General features: G+C 52.4%; 1 protein-coding gene across 4 annotated transcripts in view; it reads right to left on the bottom strand.

Annotated features, from left to right (window-relative positions):
* Positions 1-112: 112 nt before the first annotated feature.
* MAST1 (microtubule associated serine/threonine kinase 1) overlaps positions 113-24,774 on the bottom strand; it is a 29,475-nt gene continuing 4,813 nt past the window's right edge. For all 4 annotated transcript variants that reach the window (XM_079115969.1, XM_079115967.1, XM_079115970.1 and 1 more), the window contains 25 exons: positions 23,734-23,822; positions 23,175-23,250; positions 21,146-21,224; positions 19,040-19,200; positions 18,578-18,653; positions 18,193-18,402; positions 16,907-17,008; positions 16,697-16,829; positions 16,544-16,611; positions 12,028-12,110; positions 11,730-11,938; positions 7,635-7,773; positions 7,408-7,540; positions 7,108-7,273; positions 6,904-7,005; positions 6,625-6,747; positions 6,016-6,125; positions 4,867-5,039; positions 4,542-4,792; positions 4,055-4,261; positions 3,608-3,837; positions 3,217-3,339; positions 2,992-3,128; positions 1,646-1,833; positions 113-1,527 (listed from right to left, as the gene is read on the bottom strand). In XM_079115969.1, coding sequence (XP_078972095.1) covers positions 269-1,527; positions 1,646-1,833; positions 2,992-3,128; positions 3,217-3,339; positions 3,608-3,837; positions 4,055-4,261; positions 4,542-4,792; positions 4,867-5,039; positions 6,016-6,125; positions 6,625-6,747; positions 6,904-7,005; positions 7,108-7,273; positions 7,408-7,540; positions 7,635-7,773; positions 11,730-11,938; positions 12,028-12,110; positions 16,544-16,611; positions 16,697-16,829; positions 16,907-17,008; positions 18,193-18,402; positions 18,578-18,653; positions 19,040-19,200; positions 21,146-21,224; positions 23,175-23,250; positions 23,734-23,822 — 4,627 coding nt within the window. In that variant the 3' untranslated portion in view covers positions 113-268. The remainder of the gene's footprint in view (positions 1,528-1,645; positions 1,834-2,991; positions 3,129-3,216; positions 3,340-3,607; positions 3,838-4,054; positions 4,262-4,541; positions 4,793-4,866; positions 5,040-6,015; positions 6,126-6,624; positions 6,748-6,903; positions 7,006-7,107; positions 7,274-7,407; positions 7,541-7,634; positions 7,774-11,729; positions 11,939-12,027; positions 12,111-16,543; positions 16,612-16,696; positions 16,830-16,906; positions 17,009-18,192; positions 18,403-18,577; positions 18,654-19,039; positions 19,201-21,145; positions 21,225-23,174; positions 23,251-23,733; positions 23,823-24,774) is intronic.

The following is a 24,774-nucleotide window of genomic DNA, read 5'->3' as shown; positions in this document are numbered from 1 at the left end:
GGATGCCCTACCCTCCACTCTTCCCAAGGGTCTGGATACAGCTGGTGCATACACGTGACACCCCAAATTCACCTCCCCTCTCCATAGTAGCCAGGACTGGAGTTCCACCTTCCAACAAGCACGGGACATGGGGGCTGGCAAATGTGTCTCCCCTTGCCTGAGGAGAAAGGGTGAGCCCCAGAGAGCTCACACAGCACAGACTTACTTTATTTATATGTGTACATATGTATAGGATGGCTGTACAGCACAGGACCAAAGGCCTCCTTGGCTATGGGCCTGGGGGTGCTGGGCTGGATGCCCCTTTTTTGGCGGGGCCTGCTGGAGGCACAGCTTCAGCAGGGCACCGAGAGGTCGGTCCTAATTCAGGCTTGGTGCCTGGGACCAGGAGGGAAGTGGGTGGGGCTGGGGGCCCTGCACTGCTGGGCGCATTCTTCGTTGGGGCTAGCGTGGGTGGCTGAGGGTCTGGGGAGAGCTTGGGGGAAGCCGGCTTGGAGCGAGTTCCACTCAGCGTGGTCCGCTCCTCCACCACCTCCAGCACCCAGCGCTCCCGGCCCCTCGGGGCCTCAGGGGCAGATGGCGCCTGGGTCGCGGGTTCCTGTAAGCCCTTGTAGTCCGTGACTGGAGGCTGGGGTGCCTCTGTCTTGACCCCAGGCCTCACTGGCTCTACCACAATGGGCACCAGGGGCGTGCTTGCCTCGCCTGAGCTACTTCGCCTGCCCGTCTCGTGTTCCTGCACAGGGCTCAGCGCCGCCTTGGCCACGGCCCTTGCCACCCCGCCCGCGCCGTCTTCCGTCTGCACGCTCTGGTGCCGCGTGCAGCCCGGGTCCCGCTCCAGGGTCCGGCCCCCAGGGGTTGTAGCACGGGGTGGAGGGCAGGCTTCGGCCCCACCAGGGGACTCCTTCTCCTTGCTAGATATAGGCGGCCTGGGCGCACCCTCGGGAAGCAACGGGTCCGCGCCCAGGCTCAGGGGCGACTCCTGGCGGCCCAGGCGACGGACGGCGACTTGACGGGTCGCGCCAGGACCCTCGATGGGAGGCGTCTCTCCGTCGGACTCTGCTAGGCTATGCAGCGCCAGCTCGCCATGGAAGTCCTTGCGGAAATCTGGGTGGCCCACCTCAAGGCTGTGTTTGCGCAGTGCGCCCTTCTTGTCAGCGCCTAGCGAGGCTCCCAGCTTCTCCGCGGACTGCACGCGCTTGAGCAGCGGCGAGCGGGGAGGCTCGGCACTCTTGGGGCGCGGGCGTACGACCGGCGGCGATGAGTGCAGTTTGGCTGGGAAGCTCTGCGTGGTATGCGAGCTGCCCACTGTGTGGCCGGGCAGTGGAGGCGGTGACGCCTGTGTGGGAGACGGCGTGTGCGCCAGTGGCGACAACGGGATGTTGCCGGCTGACTTGCAGCGTGCAGAGCGGTACTGGCGATGGAGCTTCGGGGACAGGCCGTGCAAGGTGCTAGGCCGGATGTGATGCGAGGCCGACGACGCTGGCGAGTTGGGTGTGCTGGAGGCCGGGGAGCTGCTCTGGGATGAGGCGCCTGCGTGCGAGGGGAGGTGCAGCGCCCAGTGAGCACCGCCAGGTTCCCAGCCAAGCCACTAGTCACCACTAGTAAACCAGCGCCTCTCTCTCCGCGCCCTAGGCAGTGCAAAACTTACCTAGATAGGCGGAGTCAGGCGTGGAGCGGTAACTGTGCGTGGGAGAGCGCGCTGGCAACCCATGTGTGGGCGAACCCGGAAGACTGTCGCTGGACGACAGCGAGCGATTCAGCGACGATAGCGAGCGGCTAGTGTGCAGCAGATTCGACTGCTTGGTGATCTTCCGAAAGAGGGAGCTGCGCTTCTTGCTGGAGGACAGGGAGGGGAACAACTCCCCTAGATCAGACTTCAGAGCTCTTGGCCCCTCCCACTTCTGGACCGCACAACCGCCGCGGTAACCTCCCTTGGCTTCTAGTACTTCCTTTACAATCTATCCATCAAGTCAGAATCTCCCTTGTCCTGCCGCCACGCCCATTTTGGACCACGCCTACTCATTGTTGGCCTTGCTCAGTACAAGCTAGAAACACCAATCCAAACCAACCAACCTCTTCTGTCTCCTCCCATATTCGTGGCCCCTCCCTCTTCTGCTGCAACCCACCTATCAGGCTTAATTCACCTGATGCAGACTCTTTTGACTCCACTCACTCACTCAAATTCTCCCTTTAGTGTCCTCTGATCAAGACAGCTCTGGGATCTCCGTGTAACTCAGTGGCAGCGCGCTTGCCTAGCATGTGAGACCCTGGATTTGATCCCCAGTACCACAGAAAAAAGCAAAAAAACACTACTCTGTCCCTACCCACCTTCCTAGTTCCTTCAATCTTTGTGTGTAATTCGTAGTGCTGGGGCTGGAACCCAGATCTTGTGCAGAGTGGGTAAGTGCTCTACAACAGAGTCAAGTCCCCAGCCCCTCGCTCCTCATTCTATGAAGAAATCAGTCATTCTCTCCATAAGATCAGGGAAGGACCACATAAACCACGATAGTCCTCGTTCCTAGCTGTCTTGCCATGTAAGTACATTCGTGGATGTCACACAACAATGCAATTCCCTAAGGGAGGATTTGTTAGAATGACTCCTGTCGTTTAGCCAAGTGTAACTGTATTCAGGTGGCTTGGTGTTGCCTGGTATGCTGCTCCTGACAGAAATCTCGGAACCCAGCCTCACCAGGCCTTTCAAAACACACCGACAGAGCAGGACCATCTCCCGACACACGGCCACTGCTCTGCGCAGTGCTCTTTCTCCGCCACAGCTGCGCACACCTGCCTGAGATAGTCCTACATGCCTCTCACCCAACCTGTCCCAGCTCCCTTTCCTGGCTTTCCCCACTTTCCCAGCCCCTCTTACCTTGTTGGTCCCCTTTGTCCTAGCCACCCTCCCAAGCACTTCCCTATGCCTGCCCTCACCTGTGTCGCACCGCCTTATTCCCTCCCACTAATCACACACTAGGCTGTTTATGGCCCTGCCCCCACCTCTCCTGGCCGTCCTTGGCAGAGGGCCGCTTGTTCCTTCGAGCCATTTTGGCCTTGTAGCTGCTGCGCCTTGCGGGACCAATGCGGATGGAGGTATTTTCAAAGGGTGTTGTGGTCACCGCCACCTTGTTGCCGCTCTGGGGGAGAAAGGGAAGGAATGGTCTGCTGGAGAAGGCTCGGGTCTTCCCCACCCTCCACCCAGAGTGGGTCCTGCCCCGCACTCACCTTAAGGATCAGCTCCACGACCTCAGGATGCACCATGCCATGCACAGGTTCCCCGTTCACGTGGGTGATGAGGTCCCCGGCACAGAGCCCCGCCTCTTGGGCTGGGCCACCCTCCTCCACGTGCTGGGGACGGGGAATCCCACAGGGGCAGGATTAACCAGAATAGTAATAAGAAAAGCTCCATAAGCTTATGTGCCAGACACCTGGCTCTGCATGCACTATAGTCTTCATAACACCTTATGAAATAGTCATATTCTTCCCATTTTACAGATGAAGAAACTGAGGGTCAGAGAGGTAAGTTAAAGAGGGAGTCACAAGCAATTCTTACCCAGAGGCCTTCTCTCTCCCCACTCCTCACCCTTGGAAAGAAATCTAACCCGTAAGTGCTCACCCAAACAATATGGTGGACACTGTAGACATCTGAGTCACCCATGTAGACGCGGATGGCCCGCAGTGTAAAGCCATATTTTTTGCCTGATCGTTGTATGGTGATAGGGGAGCGGAGGCCACTGACAGCCGGTGAGTAGTCCCGGCTGGGTGAGGAGTCCCGTGAGGACGGGTTGGAGGAGAGAGATCTTGGTGACATGGGACTAGCAAGGGGTGAGCTTCCATGAGGGTCCACTGTAGACATAGAACAATGGTTACATGTCATGGCCAATTAGATACAGTTCTCCCGGTATGTGCTCCTCCCTCCTTCCGACTCAAAGTCCCAGAGCTGACTGTCATTGGTCCATCCTGGAGCCAATCACTGTGAACAGGGAAAATGCACTATTTTCCCTGGCCTGTCCTGATTCAAGTGGGTTTAGCCCCTCCCTTGCTGGATGAAACCCCGGAATACCTGCAGGAATCATGACAGACAAGGCTGTGGCCGAAGCTGACTTGATGACTTTGCCCCCAGTTCTAGAAGGCCGCTTTTCAACCGCTGGGTCCCCTGAGAGCTGCTGGTGCCGTGCACGTCGAAGAACCAGGTCATTGGTGGCCCTAGGACCTGATGGGTCCCCATCCTTCAAGGGTGGGCAGAGGTCACCTGGGCGTGGGCGCTCAGCTGCAATACAGAACAGGTGGGTTAGACATCAGTCCAAGGCCAGGGACTTCTCACATGCTGTTCCCTCTGCCTGGAGTGCTCTTCCCACTTCTCTCCCCTGCTGGATTGTGAGGGCAGAAGTCCTCAGTTTCCGAGCGTATCACGTCAGGGCGAGCATAGTAGCCCGTGTTTCTAATGTTAATAAGCATTTCAGGCTGGAGTGCAAATACTACCAGACTCATCAAATGCTCAATATATTGCCACTGGGGAGTCGGGGAAGGCGGCAGGAGAGGGGACTCACTGGCCTCGGGTTCCCCGGTGCTGGGAGTGCTTTCCCCTTGAGCCGCTGCCTCTTTGGGGGCCCGCGCATCCAATGAGCCTGGGGGATCGGAGCCGGGCCGGGGAGGCCTGCGCAGCCGGGCCTCATCCTCGTCCTCTTGTGGGGCGCTGAAGCGACTGGGCTCCAGCAGCGCCGAGAAACGGCGACGCGCACCCAGCGGGGGACTGGCCTCCCCCTCCAGGAAACTTGCCTCGGATGCAGAGAAGCGCTTGCTGCGCGGAGGGGTGGTGGTCAGCTGAGACACGACCTATGCCCCGCCCCCGAACCCAGCCCTACCCCTGCTCACATCTCCGGAGAGCCCCCTCTCCAGGTCTTCTCACGCAGGGTCAGGCCGCCCAGCCCCTCCCGCTTGCCGGCCACCTTCTCGTCCTTGGCGCCTGGCTCCCGCTTGCTGCCCCCTGCGGCTGCTACAGGGGTCTTGGGCTCATGCTGGGACAGCTGCTCCATACTGCTATACACCTGCAAGGTGGGTAGGTGGTGGTGGGTCCACCGTGGCTCACAAGCCAAGTGGCTTCCTGACACTAGATCCGCCTACTGCGCTTGTCTTCCCGAGCCCATCCCCGCCCAATTTCCATCAATAACCAATAATTGGGGGCTGGGGAGATAGCTTAGTTGGTAAAGTGTTTGCCTCGCAAGCACAGGGTCCTGGGTTCAATCCCCAGCACCGTAAAAAATAAAAATAAAATAATAATAATAATAATAATCGCCCCACCCTGCCTAAGTCCCTCAGTGTCTGACAGTTCGGGGCTGGGGTTGTGGCCCAGTGGGAGAGCGCTTGCCTAGCACGTGTGAGGCACTGGGTTTGATTTGCTGCACCACATAAAATAAATAAATCTATAAAATATATTGTATCGATCTACAACATACATATATACATATATATATATATATATATATATATATTTCTTTTAATTCAACAATTCTTCAAGCCCCATCCCACAGATTTTAGGCCTGCCTTGTTCTAGGCCCCGCCAAAGACCTCAACAATCTGCTCTTTGTCCAACCACATCTACCCAGGCCACTACCCAATGCACGTCTACCCTCAACTAGGCGAGGCCTGGCACCCCTCCCCAAGCTGCTCCTCAACGCTAGACCATGCTCAGCTTTGCCCCGTCCCCTGTCATCTTCGCCCCCAGACCTTAACCGGACAGGTTAAGACTTAACCCTGCCCCACTGTGAGCCTCATCCGCACCAACTGTCCTGGTTCTCCTTAGACTCCACTCAGTGCCCACAAACCCCCATACTCCCTCATCCTGACTCCCCCCAGGCCTCGCCGCTTCCTAACTCCCACCCCTAAGTGACTTCCCAATACTCAGGACTTGAGCGCCTGGGGCCCTGCTCCCACGACCCCTCCGGCCGCTTCACCTGTTTCCTCAACCCTAGTCCCAAAGCTGGTCTTGCCCCCAACCCCTCATCAAGCCCAGCCTCAACCCACCTTGCTGAAGCGCGGGGAGCAGGAGGAGAACTGGCGGATCTCTACGGGCTCCTCCTCTGTGGTGTCATCTTCATCGTAGGAGTTCACGTGGTGGTACCTGTCTGAGCGGGCTGGGGAGAGGGTGGGGCGGTGACTGTGGTTACCGGTCTATTCCTCAGAGTTCCACTCGGGATCTTGCCGGGCCTACAGGTGAGGCCACACCACTGCCACATTGTCGGATGGGTTCAGGCTCTGCCCCCATCCTGGGTCCCTTCTTCATTCTGAGAGGCCACACTCCCAGATCGTATCTACAGTGCCCTGCACCCTGGCACTATCTCAGACCAGCGGCCCCCCACCCCCGCCCCCGCTTTTGGTCCCTACCGTCCTCTGACCCAGTCCCAACCTTAGAACGCACTCCTGTCCCGGCTCCACCCCTACCCGCAACCAGAGTTTTCACTGGTTCTTGAACTAGCCCCGCCTCACGACAGGCCATGCCTTCGTCGTTCTGCTTCAGAGTCGGCCACGCCCCCGCCTCAATGTCAGCCTCCTTATCCAGGTGTCTGGCTCTATCCCAGGCCTTACTCTAAGGTCCTGTCCTCCACCCAGGCCCCATCTCCGGTGGCCACTCACTGTCGAAGTAGCTGGTGTCGTCTTCAGACTCTAGGTGGGGGATGAACTCAGCTTTCTGCCTCAGCAGCCCCGTCCAGTCCAGGTCTCGAAAGAAACTGTGTTGCTTCACCTCAAAGGCACCACCTGGGAGGCAAGGGATCCCAGCGGCCGCTGCTGGCCAGCCCAGCCCTTCACCCCGTGTTCCACCCCAAGGCCACAGGACGGCTGGGCCTGGGTTATGATGTCCTGTTCCTCAACAGGCCCTCCGGCCTCAGCTCCCCTGCACAGCAGCCCTCTTACCTGCCCCAAGCCGAACCAGGGGGTTGGTCTGCAGGAGACTGGATATCAGGAGCTGGGCGTCTGTGGGCAGGGCCTCATCCCCCTCGGGCCACAGGATGTCATCTGCAAAGATAAGCGGCGCTAAGAGATGGCTCTGGGAGCCCATGGGGCCCAGATCCTATCCTTCTCCTCGTGCCCCCACCTTCCCACTTAGAAGGCACATACCACTGATGACCTGTCCAAAGAGCTCTTCCGGTGTGTCCCCGAAGAAGGGCACGCAGCCCACCAGGAACTCGTAGAGAATGATCCCCATGGCCCACCAGTCCACTGGCTTGCCGTAGCCCTGGCGCAGGATGACCTCGGGTGCGATGTACTCTGGGGTCCCACACACCTGGGGGCAGGCGGTCAGCCCGCGCCCTGGCCGCAGGAGTGGCCTCGAGGGATAACTGCCCCCCACCAGGCCCTGGGCCCCTGAGGTCCTGCCGGGTCACTCCACCCTCGGTGACCCCCACGCCCGCCACACACCTGTTTGTCCAGGAACTCCCGGGCATCCTTCTCGATGTGGCCTTCATATAGGTTGGTGGTGAGGCTCATGAGCCCCATCTTGGAGAGTCCGAAATCGGTGAGCTTGATGTGACCCATGGAGGTGATGAGGAGACTGCAAACACACATGGCGCTCTCAGAGGCGGCTGGCCACTTCACCCTAGCCTCCCAAGGGGCAGGGAGGAAGGGCTGGGTGGGGTGAAGCTCACTTGTCTGGCTTGAGGTCGCGGTGCACGATGCCGTAGTTGTGCAAGTACTCAAGCGCCAGCACGGTCTCGGCGAAGTACATGCGGGCCATCTCCACCGGAAGCGCCCCGATATTCTTCAGCAGGGTGGCACAGTCGCCACCTGTGGGCCAGGGAACGGACCCAGGTGAAAAGGAGGCACCCTGCCCCAGATCCGAGGGCTAGACATGCACCATGGCGTCAACTTCCTTCCATCGCCCTCACTTCGCAGATAAGGAGAATCGAGGATCAGAAGGGACCTCCCAGGGGCTGGGGAGATAGCTCAGTTGATAAAGTGCTTGCCTTACAAGCACAGGGCCCTGGGTTCAATCCCCAGCACCGCAAAAAAAAAAAAAAAAAAAAAAAAAAAAAAAAAAAAAAAGAAGGGACCTCCCTCGTTCCCGGGGAGTTGCCCTCTTTCAAGCGCCACTCATCCTTCTAGCCATTTCCAAAGTCAGCATCATCAGTCCATTTTATACACATGGAGGCTGAGACAGAGAGAGGTTGGATCATGCAAGAAGTTGACAGTGGAGGTGGAGCCAAAGACTGCTAATATGTAGCTGTCTAGGAACACAGTACTTGACCTCTTGGCATATAAACCTTGAGGGTCAAGGGCCTTAAAATTCAGATTCCTCACCTCTACAAAATTTACTATAAGGACTGCTGGTGCAGTGATGTGCTTGCATAATCCCAATGACTTGGAGACTGTGGCAGGAGGATCTCAAGTTCAAGGCCAGCTTCAGCAATTTATTGAGGCCCTAAGAAACTTAGTGAGGCCATGGGGTTCACTAACCACCCCCTACATTCAACCCCCAGTACTCCCAAAAAGATTTACTATGAGCAACATTGGCATTTGAGACTCCCCAATATCCACTCCCTTTTTCTATTTGTTTGTTTGTTTTACTGGGGATCGAACCTAGGGCACTCTACCACTGAGCAACATCTCCAGCCCTTTATATTTTAACTTTTGAGGCAGGGTATCACTAAGTTGTTCAGGCATTTTGAACCTGTGATCCTCCAGCCTCAGCCTCCTGAGTAGCCGGAATTACTAGTGGCCACCACTGTGCCCAGCTCCCCCTTATTTATTACAGGAGTTAAAGTTCTCTCTGGGTCAGCATGCAGCACAGGTTGTTCCAGGGAGTAACCCTCAGAATTTTTGATCTTTTTTTTTCACAAAGATTCCTAAGCTCCTAACTGTAATCTGGGATCTGCTGAATGACACTCTTGCTACCTCAGGGCTTGTGAGGAGAGCAGACCAAGAAACAGAGAGATTCCCACTGGAATGGTGAGAGAACCGACATTCGGCCACTGCAGAAGTGCTGTTGATTTTAAGACCACATGAGGGGGCTGGGGTTGTGGCTCAGTAGTGCAGCTTGCCTAGTGCATGTGAGGCTCTGGGTTCGATCCTCAGCACCACATAAAATAAATAAAGGTATTGTATCCATCTACAGCTAAAAATATTTTTTGCAAAGTCACATGAGCCAGCTAGGAGTGGTGGTACATGCCTGTCATCCCAGCCACTTGGGAGGTTGAGGCAGGAGGATCACAAGTTAGAGACCAGCCTGATCGATTTGGCAAGATCCTGTATCCCCAGTACCAAAAAAAAAAAAAAAAAAAAAAAAAAAAAGGCACACGAGCCAAGTTCATTGTCCTTCCTTCTCCCCACCCCCTTTGTCTATTTTGCTTGAATTAGATTATTTAGCTAGGCTTCATATACTGACAAGTGAGACTCTGAAGTCAGTGTACCAGAATCTGCCTCCGGTCACAACCCCAGCTAATTTTTTTTTTTTGGTACCAGGGATTGAACCCAGGGGTATTTAACCACTGAGTCACATCTCCTGACCTTTTTAATATTTTATTTAGAGACAAGTTCTCATTGAGTTGCTTAGGACCTCATTAAGTTGATGAGGCTGGCTTTGAACTCAAGATCGTCCTGCGTCAGCCTCCCGAGCTGCTGGGATTACAGGAGTGCACCACCATGTCCAGCCCCAACTGATTCTAACACACAAATCTGCTGGAAACCACAGTGGGTTGATTTCAAATGATGCTCTGGGCTGGGCCAGGCTCAGCATGCTCCACTGGCTAGAGATCCCGGTTGCACCTGCTGCTCCATCTCCTCCTCCATGAGCCTGGACTAATGCAGCTGCCATTGCCCTGGTTTCCCTGCCACTAAGCTAAATGGATGTTCTTAAAACATAAGTCAGACCACTGCTTAAAACCCTCCAGTGGCTTCCTGTTGCATTTGGAATGAAATCCAATGCCATTCCAGGCTCCAAGGCCCTGCATGCTCAGCACACCCTTCTCCTCACTAGGCCCCATTGGCCTCCTTGCTGCTCCTCCACATCCAGACACACGGTCCTAAGTTTGTGAACCAAGAGATCACATGTCCTGGTATAATCCAGGCCCAGAGGCCCCTGTCCACCCATATCTCCCTCACCCCTCCAGCCTCATGATCCTCCCTGTGGTCCTCACTCTGAAATTACCTTGTCTCCACTGGTCTGTTTATAGTCTGTTTCCATGGGCCAGAATGGAAGCTCCATGAGGGAGAGGACTGTTTTCCCTCTGTGCCACCATTGCTACCACAGCATTGCCACAAGGGACACAATGAGGACATTTGTTGAATAAATGAATGGAGGAGTAAGGCTCAGGACTGGCATGGTTTGGCCCTAAGAAATGGTGTATTTGGCCCTAAGAAATGGTGTATTTGTCCTGATGAGCACAACATGTATATGCTCCCAGGGTGGAAGGGTTTCTCCTGGGGTGAATCCAAAGAATGGATGAATACACAGATGAGAAAATAATATACACATTGATGGTTGGATGAATGGATGAGAGGGCTGATGGACAAACTGGTGGACCCATGAACTGTGGCTTATGGAGGAAGCTGACTAGCTAGATAGAACAGACAGGTAAATAGTACAGTAGAGAGATGATAGAACAGATGACAGATGATTGGATAATAGATGATAGATAACAGTATCATAATCGTAAAGAAACTGATGACATGATAGTAGACAGAGAAATGATAGATATAACAGGTAGATGACAAATGTATAGAGAATAGCCAGTGTAAGGCAGAGATAGATGATGAGATAGATGCTGGAAGGGAAGTTTAGGCGAATAAATAAAAAATATAGATAGTAGATTGACAGATGGATGATGGATTAATAAATATACAGACAGGTATGGATGGATTGATAGATGACTGAGGCGGTGGATAAACAGGTGAATGAATGAGGGGATAGACACATAAAAAGATGGATGGGTGGATAATAGGTATAAAACACAGAGCAAAGCCTGAACTACACACTGTGGGCCTTAGTTAATTGGTTCATCAATTGTAATAAATTTACCGCATTTATACAAGATGGAAATAATATGAGGAAATGAGGAGGAAGCAAAGGAGGAAGTATGTGGGAATTGTGTACTTTCCAATACATTTTCCTTCAAACCTAAAATTCCTCTCAAAAAGCAAAGTCTTGGGCCGGAATGTAGCACAAGGCCCTGGGTTCAATCCCCAGCACCACAAAAGGAAAAAAAAAAAAAAAAAAAAGAGGCAGCAAAGTCTTAATTTAAATAAAGGTAGAATGAGTAAACACAATTAAGGGTGATAAACAGATGGGTCATAGAATAAATGACTGCATGAAGGCCAGGCATGGTGGCACACAGCTGTGGTCCCAGCTACTCCGGAGCCTGAGGCAGGAGGATCACTTGAGCAACACAGTGAGACCGCATCTCCAATAAATAAATGAACCATTGAATAGATATGGGTGAGCAGAGAGCTGGATTAACTAATAGTGCATGCAGGTAGGGACAGAAAAGTGGATATGCAAGTGGATAGACAGAAGGATGGATGGATGGGTAATAGACCGCAGGGTGGCTGTATCTATATTGATGAAATAAAAAGCACATCGATAAACCAAGAGATGATTGGATAAATAAATAAAGGGGATGAATGGATGGATCATTGTCCAGATGGGTAAATGGATGGGAAAACATACAGGCAGACAGTAGTATGGTGACCGTGGGTCCAACGGCCCGCGGCAGCCCCGAGCCCAGCAGCCCCGCAGGCAGCCACACCTTCCACGTATTCCATGACCATGCAGAGGTGGCGCCTGGTCTCGAAGGAGCAGAACATGCCGACCACAAAGGGGTTCTCGGCGAAGGTGAGGATGTCGCGCTCCACGAAGGCCTGCTGGATCTGGTTGCGCAGGATCAGGTTCTGCTTGTTGATCTTCTTCATCGCGAAGCGCTGCCGCGTGTCGCGGTGCCGAACCAGGTAGACAGCACTGCAGGGGGAGAGAGCGAGGACCGGCCGTCACCTCCGAGACACCCGGCCTCCGCCACCCTTCCCCCGCCAGAGCCCCGGGTGGCTCACCCGTAGGCACCATTGCTTATGAGCTTGATGGTGTCGAAGTCACTCTCCCCGGGCGGTTTCTTGGCTTTGGTGCTGCTACGGCCCTGCAGGGGGAAGCAGGAGGTCACCATGGCCATCTTCCTGACAGTGGGACACCTGCCGTTACATGCAGTTACATGGGGAAACTGAGGCACGGAGAAAAGGTGGGTGGGTCTCTTATCCAAGTGCCACACTCAGAAATGAACCAAGTCAGGATTTGAACCCAAGACTGGCTCTGAAGACATGTTTGGGACTCCTCTTACCTTAGGAAAGAGAACACCTGCAGAATGGATATGGGACTAACAGACACAGAGAGGGGCTCCAGAAATCAAGACCAAGAAGCCTAGCAATCGTAGAGGGGATGGGCAAGGGATGCGGAGCTAGAGCTTATCAGCTGATGGAAGATGCTTAGCCTCAGTGAAATGACAGAAAGGCAAACTACAACCACCCCAGCTAGGATACCACCATCCCATAGCTAGCAGATGAAAGAGGAGAAAAAAACAAAAAACAGACTAACGAGCTATATGGGCAAAGCCAGGGGTCAACGACACTTTTACACCTCGATGTTGGGGGTGTAAATTAGTGCAACCAGGCTAGGGGAGTAGCTCAGTGGACAGCACATGCTTAGCATATATGCGGCCCTGGGTTCCCCACCCCCAGCACTACCAAAAATAAATAAAAATAAAAAAATCATGTGAGCTGGGGATATAGCTCAGTTGGTAGAGTGCTTGCTTTGCATGCACAAGGCCCTGGGTTCAATCCCCAGCACGACAAAAAATAAATAAATAAATAAATAAGGAAAAAAAAAAAAAAAGCAAAAATAAAAGTCATACAACTGCTGGGCACGGGGGTGCCTGCCTGTCTATTTGGGAAACTGAGGCAGAGGGATCAAAAGTTCAACTAAGTGAGATGCTGTCTCAAAATCAAAAACAAAAATGGCTGGGGATGTAGTTCCATGGTAGAATCCCTCGAGGTTCAATCCTCAGTGCACCCCCCAAAAAAGTACAGCCCCTATGGAAAGTACCCTGGTATACGTGAGATTACAAACACTTGTCCTCTGACCAGCAGCTTCACTTCTGAGTTTATGCTGCAGATATGCGTGCGCATGTAAGAACAACACACAGACTATCTTGCACATCACAAGGTTGGAAACAGTGCATATGTCCATCTGTAGGAAACTGGCTTAATAAACCTGTGAGTGCCGGCATGGTGGTACAGGCCTTTAATCTCAGGCTAAGGCAAAGATTGCAAGTTGAAGGCCAATGTGGTTAACTGTGGTCAACTCAGAGCCTGTCTCAGAATAAGGGGCTTGGGTGTAGCTCAGGGGTAAAGCACTCGCCTAGCATGTGTAAGGTCCGGTATTCGACTCCGGTATGATCACCAAAAAAAAAAAAAAAAAAAAAAAAAAAAAAAAAAATATATATATATATATATATATATATATATATATATATGGTACGCTTTTAATGATACAGCCTAAAAATATCTGACCCCCAAACGACAGAATTACATGAAGAAATTGCTCAAAACAAGGATTTAACATATATTTCAGGAAGTGGCAAATCAATCAGGAAAAAAAATAAAGAATAGGGAAATAGAAGATTTCAACCTCTCAATTAACAAGTTTCATTACATGGAATCCTACAAACAACAATTAGAGAGACATACCTTTTTAAAGTTTTAGACTTTTGAGTGATATCATTCTATAACCTATTCAAAAATTAAACAATTGGCATGTACAGAAGGATTCATTCAAAATAGATATATTGAGAGCTGGTAAGGCAGCTCAGTGGTAAAAGTGCTTCCCTCTGTTCCATCCCAGTACTAAAAATAAATAAATAAATAATAAATAGGGCTGGGGCTGGGGCTCAGCGGTAGAGCGCTCGCCTAGCATGCCTGAGGCCCAGGGTCGATCCTCAACACCACATAAAAATAAAATAAAGGTATCATGTCCACCTACAACTCAAACAAAATACTTAAAAAATATCTAGCAAGTAAAGATAGTATAGTGTGTAAATGCATAGTAACAATCTGAAACAGATCATAATGAGGGGCATCACCCCAGAGCACAGGCCGCCCCCCTCCGTGCTGCCAGTTCCACCGCAGCACTGGCAGAACTTGTGGTTTGGTTTGGCTTTGTAGTACCCAGGGTGAACTCAGGGTCACGCACATGCTAGGCAAGTGCGCTAAGCAACATCCCCGACTCTCTTTAATTTTATTTTGCCAACTTGCCCAAATTGGCCTTCGGCTTGAGGTCCTCCTGCCTTGGCCTCTAGAGTAGCTGGGATGGCCACAGTGCCTGGTGTTGTGGGCAATTTTCATCATGTCGAGCTGCCATTAACATGAGGAGCCAGTCAACTTGTTCAAAAGTTCATGCAGGGTCTGGGATTGTGGCTCAGTAGCAGAGCACTTGCCTCACATGCGTGAGGCACTGGGTTGGATCCTCAGCACTACATGTAAATAAATAAAATAAAGGTATTGTGTCCATCTATAACTAAAAATATATATGTCAAAAAAACTCATGGAATAAGTTCAATGAAGAGTTACCATAAGATCCAGCAATTTCACCCTTAGGTACATGCCCAAAAGAACTGAAATCAGTTGTTTAAACAAATACTTGTGTCTACATGTTCATGGCAGCATTACTCACAACCTCAAAGGTGGAAAATGCACTGTCCTGTGAGACTGTGATGCCTCTCTGTGTATAAACATCTCTTGGGGTTTTTGTTTTTGTTTTTGTATTCGTTATTGAACCCAGGGGTACTTAACCACTGAGCCACAGCCCCAGTCCTTTTTATTTTTTACTTTGAGACAGGGTCTTGCTAAGTTGCTTAGAACCTCATTAAGTTGCTGAGGCTGGCTTTGAACTCATGATCCTCCTGCCTCAGCCTCCCAAACTGCTGGGATTACAGGCCTACGCCACCACGCCTGGTTATATCTTGGTTTTTGTCCATAGTTCCTGGCTCATAATTCCCTCCCGAAGCAGACCATAAAAACTAGAATTTCTCTTCCCCAGGGTGGGTCAGGAAACTCTCATAGTCCCCTGTCTACCTGCCTTGGAGCTGGTGATGAGGAAATTTGCTGACCCACACCTGAGGTCAGAAGACACTTGGAGACCCCAGGGGTCCTGCCCTGTGTCCTGGAGGGAGGAAGTCTGCACAGAGAGGCAGAGAAGACTCTCAGCAGGCAGAACTCTCTTAGCAATCATGCCCATACAAGGAAATTCCCCAAAACACCAGAAGGGAAGTGAGGGGTGGGGGGTGCAGCCCTGCAATCCCAGCAGCTCAGGAAGTCGGGGCAGGAAGACCCAAAGTTCGAAGCCAGTCTCCGCAACTTAGCAAGATCCTGCCTCAAAATAAAAAACTTTAAAAAAGAAGGGCTGGTGGTGTGGCTCAGTGTTTAAACACCACTGAATTCAATCTCTGATTAAGAAAAAAAAAAAAAAAGATTTTTAAAAAAATCCTGACACATTGTTCTAAGTGAAATAAGCCAGACACAAAAGGCCATGGAGTGAATTATTACATTCCTATGAAATATCCAGAATAGGGAGCCAGGGTTGTGGCTCAGTGGCAGAGTGCTTGCCTAGCATGTGTGAGGCCTTGGGTTTGATTCTCAGCACCACATATGAATAAATAAATAAAATGAATGTCCATCAACAATTTTTAAAAATTTAAAATTAAAAAAAAAAAAAAATATATATATATATATATATGTATCCAGAAAAAGCAAATCCATAGATTTAGAAAGTATATCAGTGGCTGCAAGAGCTGCAGGGAGATGGGAATGAAGAGTGACTGTTTAATGGGTGTGATGCTTCTTTTTGAGGTGATAAGAACATTCTGGAACTAGACAAATGGAATGGTTTACAAAATTATAAATGTATTAAACGCCACTGAACTGTTCATTGTAAAGTGGCTGGGGATGCAGTGCAGGGGCAGAGCACGCCCATAATATGCATGAGGTCCAGGGTTCCACCCCAGCACCACCAAAAAATTAAAAAATAAAAATAAACAAAATGAATGAAATGGTGATTTTGCCAGGCACAGCAGTGCAAGCCTGTGTTCCCAGCTACACAGGAGGCTGAGGCAGGAGGATCTCTTGAGCCTAGGCACCAAGGCCAGCCTGGGCAGCATTGTGAAACCCTGTCTCAAAATGGAAAAGGTGAATTTTAGGCTACGTGTATTTCGCCATGATCCAAAGGCTCGCAGGGCAGGGGGTGTGGTTCAGTGGTAGAGCGCTTGCCCAGCGTGCCTGAGGCCCTGGGCTCCAACCCCAGCGCTCTCTCTGACCAAAAAAATAAATAAAAAATAAGCAATTTTTAAAAAGTAAAGAAAAGTAAGGGGAAAAAGCTCATGGAGGACGAAGTATTTTAATGTCGTCCTACAGAGCGGGAAACGGAGACCCGGGCGTGCAAGGGGACCAGGGGATGCAGCCAGTCTGAGGGCAGAGGACCAGGCAGGGAACCCAGGCTGGCTCTCGCAGCAGCCTGAGGCCTCACCTCAGAGAGCTCGTCCTGCTCTGGGGTGTTGGAGCCCCCGCTGTCCTGCTCCTCCAGGTGGACCACGTCTAAGGACGAAGTGAGAGTGAGCCTGGGCAAGGGCGGGTGGCCAGGCCTGTCCTGCCACAGTGCCCAGAGCCCACCAGTTGGCACCTGGAAAGGGGTCACGGGTGAGGCCCAGCTGGCGGATGATGTAGCGGGGGATGTCTGTCTTGACCAGGTGGCCCTCCTTGGCGTGTCCCTCAGCTGCCTCCAGCAGATGGTAGAACTCCTCGGGGTTGAACTCCTGGGGAAATCAGGCGCAGGCTTGCTATGGGTTCCTAAAGGGTCCCCAGCAGCCCCCACCCACACCCGGCCCCTCACCAGGCACTCCAGCAGCCTTGCAGGGCGTGAGATGATAATGAGCAATTTCTTCACCAGCTGAGTGACAAAGGCCACCTCCAAGCTCTCGGAGCGTTCGTAGGCCTGAGGTGGGGAACAAAAGGGATTGGGATTCACAGGCACCCTGCTTCGGCAGGGCACCTCTCCCAGCCCCACAGGTTGCACTGCTGGTTCTGTTCCATTTTACAGGTGAGAAAACTGAGGCCAGCTACTCAGTAAAAATAATGATAATAAGTATGACAACAGTAAATATTAATGATTATAGAAAACACTGCCCTTAAACTTTGACTTATTCATTTTGAAAACAGCCCTCTAGCTGGGTGTGGTGGTCCACGTTTGAACAGCTATTCAGGGGGCTGAGGAAGGAGACTCAAAATTTGATGCCAGCCTCAACAACTTAACAAGACACTGTCTTAAAATAAGAAATAAAGAAAGGGCTGGGGTGTGGCTCAGTGGCAGAGCACAGTACTTAGCATGCATAAGGTCCTGGCTTCCAACCCCAGTCAGTATCCGAGGGGGAAAAGAATGTGTAAACCCCATTTTCTATAGAAGAACTGAGGAACAGAATGGATAAGTAGTGGGGCAAAGATTGCGCAGCAAGTTAGTGATGAGCTGAAAGTGAACCCAGATGGTCCAGAGTTTGTGCTCTCAAATCCTGTGGACATAGCAGCAGTATATAGGGTGAACCTCAGATCTGACACCAGAGCAGGTAATGGCATCAATGTGCTGCCCTTCAGTATTGGAGCTCCCCAGACTACCTTCCCACCTCAGGACCTTGGCATAGCTGTTCCCTCTGCTCAGCGCACATTCCCTCTAACTCTTCCCATAGCTGCCCCAATTTCAATTTCACATCCCCAGGGAGGCCTTCCTGACACTTCATCCAGTTGTTCCCTAGTGTCAGGTGACATCATCACATTCCTTGATCTGTTTGTTTCTTGTGCATCTCCAGCTGCGGGAGGGCAGGAATATTTATCAGCTGTTTCCAAAGCTCCAGCACACAGCATGGGTGTTCAATAAACGCTGCCCGTGATCACTGACGGGGCAGTTTAACCAACGTTTATTGAGTCTCTACTGTGCGCTGAGCGTTTGCGTAAAGACCTGAGGGAGGTGAGGAAGGTTAAACTCCCGCATCCCGCATCAGACCTAGGGTGGGGACCACGTCCTTTTCTTCTACTCCGGAATCCGGGCTCCCTGAGTGGGGCGGGGCATCGGGCCTGATCTGAGAGTTCAGAGCCGGGGATGGTGGGCCGGCCTCCGCGCACACTCACGTCCTGCAGCAGTTTCTCCAGGTTCTCCTGCAATTCATAGAAGTAGACGGTAGTGATAAGACCATCGCGGGACTTGGTCAGGCAGTCCCGGGCCAACTCGATGATCTGGTGGTGGATGAAGCTGAGCACACCGTCGGCCAGCGGCAGCACACTGTCAGGTTCGTAGGCGCGGGCAAAGTCGCGCAGCTTTTCTTCCATCTGCGCGGTGGCCTGCGGGAGGGACCAAGACAGGGCGGAGGTCCCATTGCCAGGCAAAGCCCGGAGGCTGTCGCCGCCCAGAGACTGTGCTGAGCGTCTGGGCCACCAGGGGGCGCGCGGAGCCAAGGCGAGCGAGCGAGTGCCCGGCGGCCCCGCCTCCCCTTGGCCTCCCAGTGTCCGGCCTCACCTTGGGGAACCGCTCCTTATAGACATGGTTCATCATCACGATTTCGTTGTCGTAGGAGGAGGGGGAGCGGCCGGGGCTGTGGGGAGAGAAGACTATTTTGTTCATCCCCTGCCTCCGAGCCAGACCTGGGTTCACTGCATTTTTATTGCATTTTAAATGTTTTTTGGTACTGGGGATTGACTCCAGGGGCACTCTACCACGGAGCCACCTCCCCAGCCCTTTAAAAAAAAAAAAAAATATATATATATATATTTTATTTTGAGCAAAGTTGCTTAGGGCCTCGCTAAATTGCTGAGGCTGGCCTCGAACTTGCGACCTTCTGCCTCGGCCTTCCAAATCGCTGGGATTACAGGCATGCACCACCGCGCCCAGCTGTAGGTCCGCTTTATTTTCTGGGGAACCTGAGTTCCTCAGTGCACAAGCCCCTGGACCACCGGCTTGGAGAGGGGGCTGCCTGCCCACCTGAGGCTCCGCGATCGGGGTCGCACGGCAGGGGAGCGGCGGCCGCCATCCTCATCGGTGATGCTTTCAGTGCTGCCGAAGTGTTTGGACAGGAAGTGGAGCTCGTCCACGGTGGGCTGGTAGGGCAGCTGGTGCAGGCGCTCCTGGGAGGAGCAGGAGGACTGTGGGGAAAGGTGGGACGGGTCAGAGTCACAGGAGCAACCACAGTGGGCTAAGACTCTTGGGGAGGACCAGCCTCTAGACAAGGCCAGGATGTGGATCCTTGTACTCCATAGATCCCGACCCTGGCCTCATGGTTGATGATCCTTAGATCCCAGGACCTGGTTGGGACTCCTGGCAACAGATGGATGGACAGAGACAGACACACATGAGTCCACTGGCACAGACATGGAAAGGGTCAGAGAGAGCCTGTCACTTCCTTCTTCTGTTCAAACTCTCCATGGCTCCCACCTGAGTCCTCCCCCAGATCCTGCCCCATCTGGCCAGTTCCCTGGCTTCTGCCTCCTCCTGCTCTTCCCCTTGCTTGCTCTGCTCCTGCCATACTGGCCTCCTTGATCCTTAAGCAAACTGGGCAGTCTCTTGCCCTAGGGACTTTGCCAGAGCTGTCCCTGCTGTCTGGAACATTGCTGCTCTGACTCACACCTTCTCCACGTCTTTGCTTAAGTGCTGTCCTATCCTGGGTCTTACTGCTTTATCTCCTAACATATTACACCTTTATTATTTACTCATTACTGCTGTCTACTCCTTAAAAACAGGGATTTGGCTCTGACTGGTCCCTGGTGGACAGGGCCTGGCATTCGACTGGAACAGACCGACGCACAATCACCAGTGGGTACACACAAGGACATCCACATGATTTGGTCTGCATTCAGCATATAGGCTTTTTATACTTCACATTGCTCACTCTCTGCTTAAAACTCCTCATATCTAGCTGGGTGCCGTGGTGCCTGCCTGTTAATCCCAGATACCTGGGAGGCTGAGGCAGGAGGGCAGCAAGTTTGAGGCCAGCAAGTTTGAGGCCAGCCTCAGCAATTTAACCAGGCTCTAAGCAACTCAGCAAGACTCTGTCTCAAAACTTAAATTATTTTTTTTTAAAAGTTGGGGATGTAGCTCAATGGTAGAGCAGCCCCTGGGTTCAGTCCCTAGTACCAGGGGAAATTTTCCATTTTATCCATATCTATTTTAAAAAATTAGGGACTGGGCATGTAGCTCAGTGGTAGAGAACATGCTTAGCACATTCCACGGAACCCATGGAACATTCCTGGGTTCCATCCCCAGCACCACACACAGAATGAATGCACATTATCTATGAACTACTGAGTGACAATTTTAGGTTGTTCAAACTGGAATTTTAATACAACTTAATATGAAGTGATATAGTTGTTCTAGAGCTTCTCTATTTGACCTAGAATAAAATCCTCCTCCATGTCCTGACCCACATGTCCCAGCAAGATTGAGGTTGCTGTCTGCATTGCCTCCATTTTTCCTTCCCCAACCCAAAGCTCCAGTCACACAAGGCTACTACTTTCAACTTTCCAAATACAGCAAGTTTTTTGTAGCCTCTTGGGTTTGCACATGCAGTTCCTGCTTCCTGGAACAGCCTTCTCCCTCTCTTCCACCTGCCAAACTCATGCTGACACTTCGTCTTGGCTCCAGTGCCACCTCTTCCAGGAAGTCTTCCATGCAGCTCCTCCCAGCCGAGTCACACGCCTCCCCACCACATGAGAGATACATGATCTTTGTTTGCTCAACAGCATACCAGAGACATGGTATGCTAACGGAAGAGGGCAGGTGGAGAGAGATTTTGAGTGGTTGATGGGGGGGGGTAGCAAACGGGTTCTGGGCAAAACCTGTGGCTTGGCCCAGGCTGGCTGCAGGCACTGGGGTGAGTGGCTTTACACTGAGGTTTTCTCGTCACCATCTACAAATGAGTTGGAGCTGTAGGACTCCCAGGAAGATATGTGTGGGGCAGAGACCAGGGCTATCAAGGTGGGGGCTGCAGCTCTCTAACAGATGACATCGGACACCCATGAAGAACAGAAAATGAAGCCTGGTGCTGGCCTGCAGGGCCCCAATATCCCGCAGCCACCTCACCACCACACTCACCGAGACGGTGGAGCTGGGCGTGTTGGTGCCATAGCCAGATGAAGGGAGCGAGGCCAGTGACCAGCGACGTCCATCCGCCCTGGAACCCAACCAAGTGCTCAGAGGCCCCCAGGCCCCACAGTTCCCCAATTCTTTGAGCTAGCTATGGCCAGGGGATGGGGTGGGGGACTCTAATTGGGCTCTGTGACTACGGACAGCCCTCGGAGTTAAGGAAGCCAAGAGGTGGTGGTCTGGCCATGCACCTGGGTCTTCTCAGAAGCTCCCATCTCCTCTGTCCCTCCCTTGCTTGGTGTCATCCCCACACCAAAAAAGCCCTCCAGAAGGGGCAGACTGGAAAAGCCAGGCAGACTAGAAAAGCCCACCTAAGGAAGTCAACCCCCAGGGTCCAAGAAGTCCACCTCTAGGGAAGCCCCCATGAGGAAGCTCTGAGAGGAAGACCCTTTGGTCTTCTCAGAGAAGAAAGCCCTCCCTCCAACACGCCACCAACAGGCTCCAGCCTGTCACTCTCCTGCACGTACGCACCGCCTCAAGGGCAGTGTGACCAGTGTGGTCAAGTTCATGGATTCACAGTCAGACATTCTTACTTAAAACACACACACTCGCTCACAGGTCCAAACAGCATTCCTCAGCACACTCCTCACATGCATGGACTCACATACACGTGCAAGCACAGGCGTTCACTCACAAACACTTGCAAGAAGACCCAGGTGCATGGCCAGAAGACCACCTCTTGGCTTCAAGACTCACACTCACACATACACACCAGCTCACACATGCCGCACAATTGCACGTACATGCAGATGCACACCCAAGACTCTCTCAGTGCCACATGTTTATACTCACACAGCCGTACACTCACACACTCACACTCACACACATACACACACAAATGTGCGTTTCCATAGATCCATACAGGCGTGGACTCCCTCGCTTCCATGTGTTTGCCATGACACACACATTCACACTCCCAGTTTGTACACTCTCCTGGCCACACACAATCACACACATATTCAAGTCTACAGACACACACAGGTTCACACACTGATGCACATGCCCAGGGATGCATGTATGGGCACGTGCGTCCTCACACATACACTCGCACACACCCCACGGCCACGCAGATGGCACAGTCACATGGACACACACTTCCGTATTCCTCCTCCCCACATGCCCTGGCTCAGCCTCCCACCATCCAGATAAGCACAGCAGGACAATCCTAGAGCCTGCTCCTGGCTCCGTATTGCTCTCAGTTAAATCGCATCCCTTCCCTCTCCTGGGAGTTGTCCTCTGTCCCCACCGTCCCTGTGACTTTCCCCCAGACTTTGCCAGTTTTTGCAACGATCCCCGTTCTCTGCGCAGCCCACTCAACGCTAAAGGTAGACAGGTGTCATTCACCCCAAATGTGTAGCTCGTGCGTAGCACAGTTTTTTTAGAACGAACAGAGTTCAAAGAAAAAGAGACCCTCCCCGATCCCTGGTGAATCCCAAAAAGTTTCTTCAAAAAAGATGACCCTCTCTACTTCCCCCAATTTGGCAAAGACCCCCAGGAAATTCATTTAAGGACGCGACACAGACCCTCAGAAAACCTAAGGGAAACCCGAGATTCCTCGAGTTGGAACCTACAGAAATGGCCCTAGCCACCCTCCCCCACTTCAGAAACCAAGTCCCTCGACGGGCATCATGCAGTCTGCGCTTGCGCACCTGATCTCAGCTACCCTGTCCTGTTGCTATGGAAACACCCGGCCAGGAGCAAGGCTGGGGAGGAGACCCTGGGCCCAGAGCGCACGCGCTTTCATGCTGATGCAAAGGAGGCTCGGCACCCTTTCCCATTCGGGATCAGCGATTGGCCCCGCCCTTTAATAGGTCCCGCCCCGCAGTCTGGGCGCTCCTTTCCACTGGGACCTTGGGACACTCCACCGGTCCCCTCAGGCCCCAAATCGGGTTCAATCAGGAGGAGAACAGATGGCAAAGCAGACGGTGGGTGGGGAGGGTCCTGACAGGGTTCTGGGACCCTCAAGGGAGGGACTCACCTTCGAGAGGAGGCAAATGAGAAATGGGCGGGGGTATTGGGAGAGAAGTTGCGGGGACTGTCCAGGGGGCTGCTACCTGTGGTGGAAAGAGAGGATGTTTCAGACTGGGGTGTAGGGTGATTCCCATTCGGCCATCTGATCACCAAAGTGGGTGGCAAACAGCGGCCCATCTCCTCTAGTCTAGTCCCACCTATATATGGTAGGCCACGCCAAAGGTGGTCTGGCCCCGCCTCTCCAAACATTTTCGGGTGGACAGTCAGCCAAGCCTGCTCCGCACCCATTCAGTTTAGCTGTCATCTGGGATGGTCCCGCCCTTTAGCTATGGCTCCTCCTTTCATCTCTACCCTCTTTCCAATCCAGCTTCTCCTGAGCCTCTGCCACCAAGGCTCTTCCCTCCGCGGACTGACCACGCCCATACAAGGATGGCCCCGCCCCTTGCCCAATCCGAGTCCTCCTCTTTCCAGACTCAGCCCCTGCCTGCGACATAACCACGCCCCCTAGACTATGTCTCCTATAATCTGGTCCACCACACCCACCAAAACTGCACCACTTGTCTCACCCAAGTGGCCCGGCAATGGGGAGTGGGGTCGAGGCAGCGTAGGTGAAGTGCTGGTCAAGATGAGGCTTTTCCGGTTACTGGTGCGGCAGCTGTGGGGAAGGTGAGGGGGTGGGGGGCAGAATGCAACCCACCGAATTCCTGAGCCCATCCAGCCACCCTCCCATCTCAGATCCTCACTTCTCTCCCATCCATGTGTGCTTGAAGGCGCCCCAGGAGGCCTTCACGGAAGAGGAGGCAATACCATGTATGGCAGGGGATGCACATGGAACCTATCCATGTGAGACATTCCCAGTGTAGATCATGTATGACCCTCTGGAGCCCAGTGTCAATTATGGTGTGACAGTCATGGTGATACCACTGGTGATCCTGAGTGTGTGTCCTTGGCTTTGTGCTTGACATTCAAGTGTGTATCCATGTGTGGCATCCACTGTATGAGTTCAACACTATGTGACAATGTATGCATCCAAGAGTGACATCGTGTGTAACCCAATTGTGCTTTTGTGTGTCTATGTATGAAATTTGACTTGTCCGTGACTGTGTTCTGTAAAGTGTGTGTGATGAATGATTTCATGTGTTTACGATTTTGTGCAGCATTCTGAGTCTTTGAGAGATACAGGCCTTGTGTCTGTGTGTGTTACATTCACCATGTCTAGCATCTTCTGTGTGTGAGTTTCACATCTTGTGACACTGGGCATGTCCAAGTATGCCACCATGTATGACATTCCGTGATGTGTCTTGAATGGGATAAAGTATGGTTTTGTGTTTCTCTATCTCTGCAAGATTCCCTGTTTGTCCTGATGTCAGTTGTGACACAGCAAATGACATGACTGGGTGCGATATCTTGTGTTTTGACATTGTTAGGTGCATGGATGTCATCACCACACATGTATCTGTGTGCATCTTGGATGGCAAGACTGTGTTTGTTGATGGTGATGCTTGTGACATTTTACTAGGGGTACATGATGTTGTGTCTGTGGGGTTAGAGTCTATGTGTGACACGGCTGGTGCCCCCCATTCGTGCAAGGCTTTGACCTGTGGCTG

This window comes from Sciurus vulgaris (assembly GCF_902686455.1).
Source record: "Sciurus vulgaris genome assembly, chromosome: 16".
NCBI lineage: Eukaryota > Metazoa > Chordata > Mammalia > Rodentia > Sciuridae > Sciurus > Sciurus vulgaris.
Note: the sequence above shows the minus strand (reverse complement) of the source record. Positions and strands in the feature narration are given on the sequence as shown.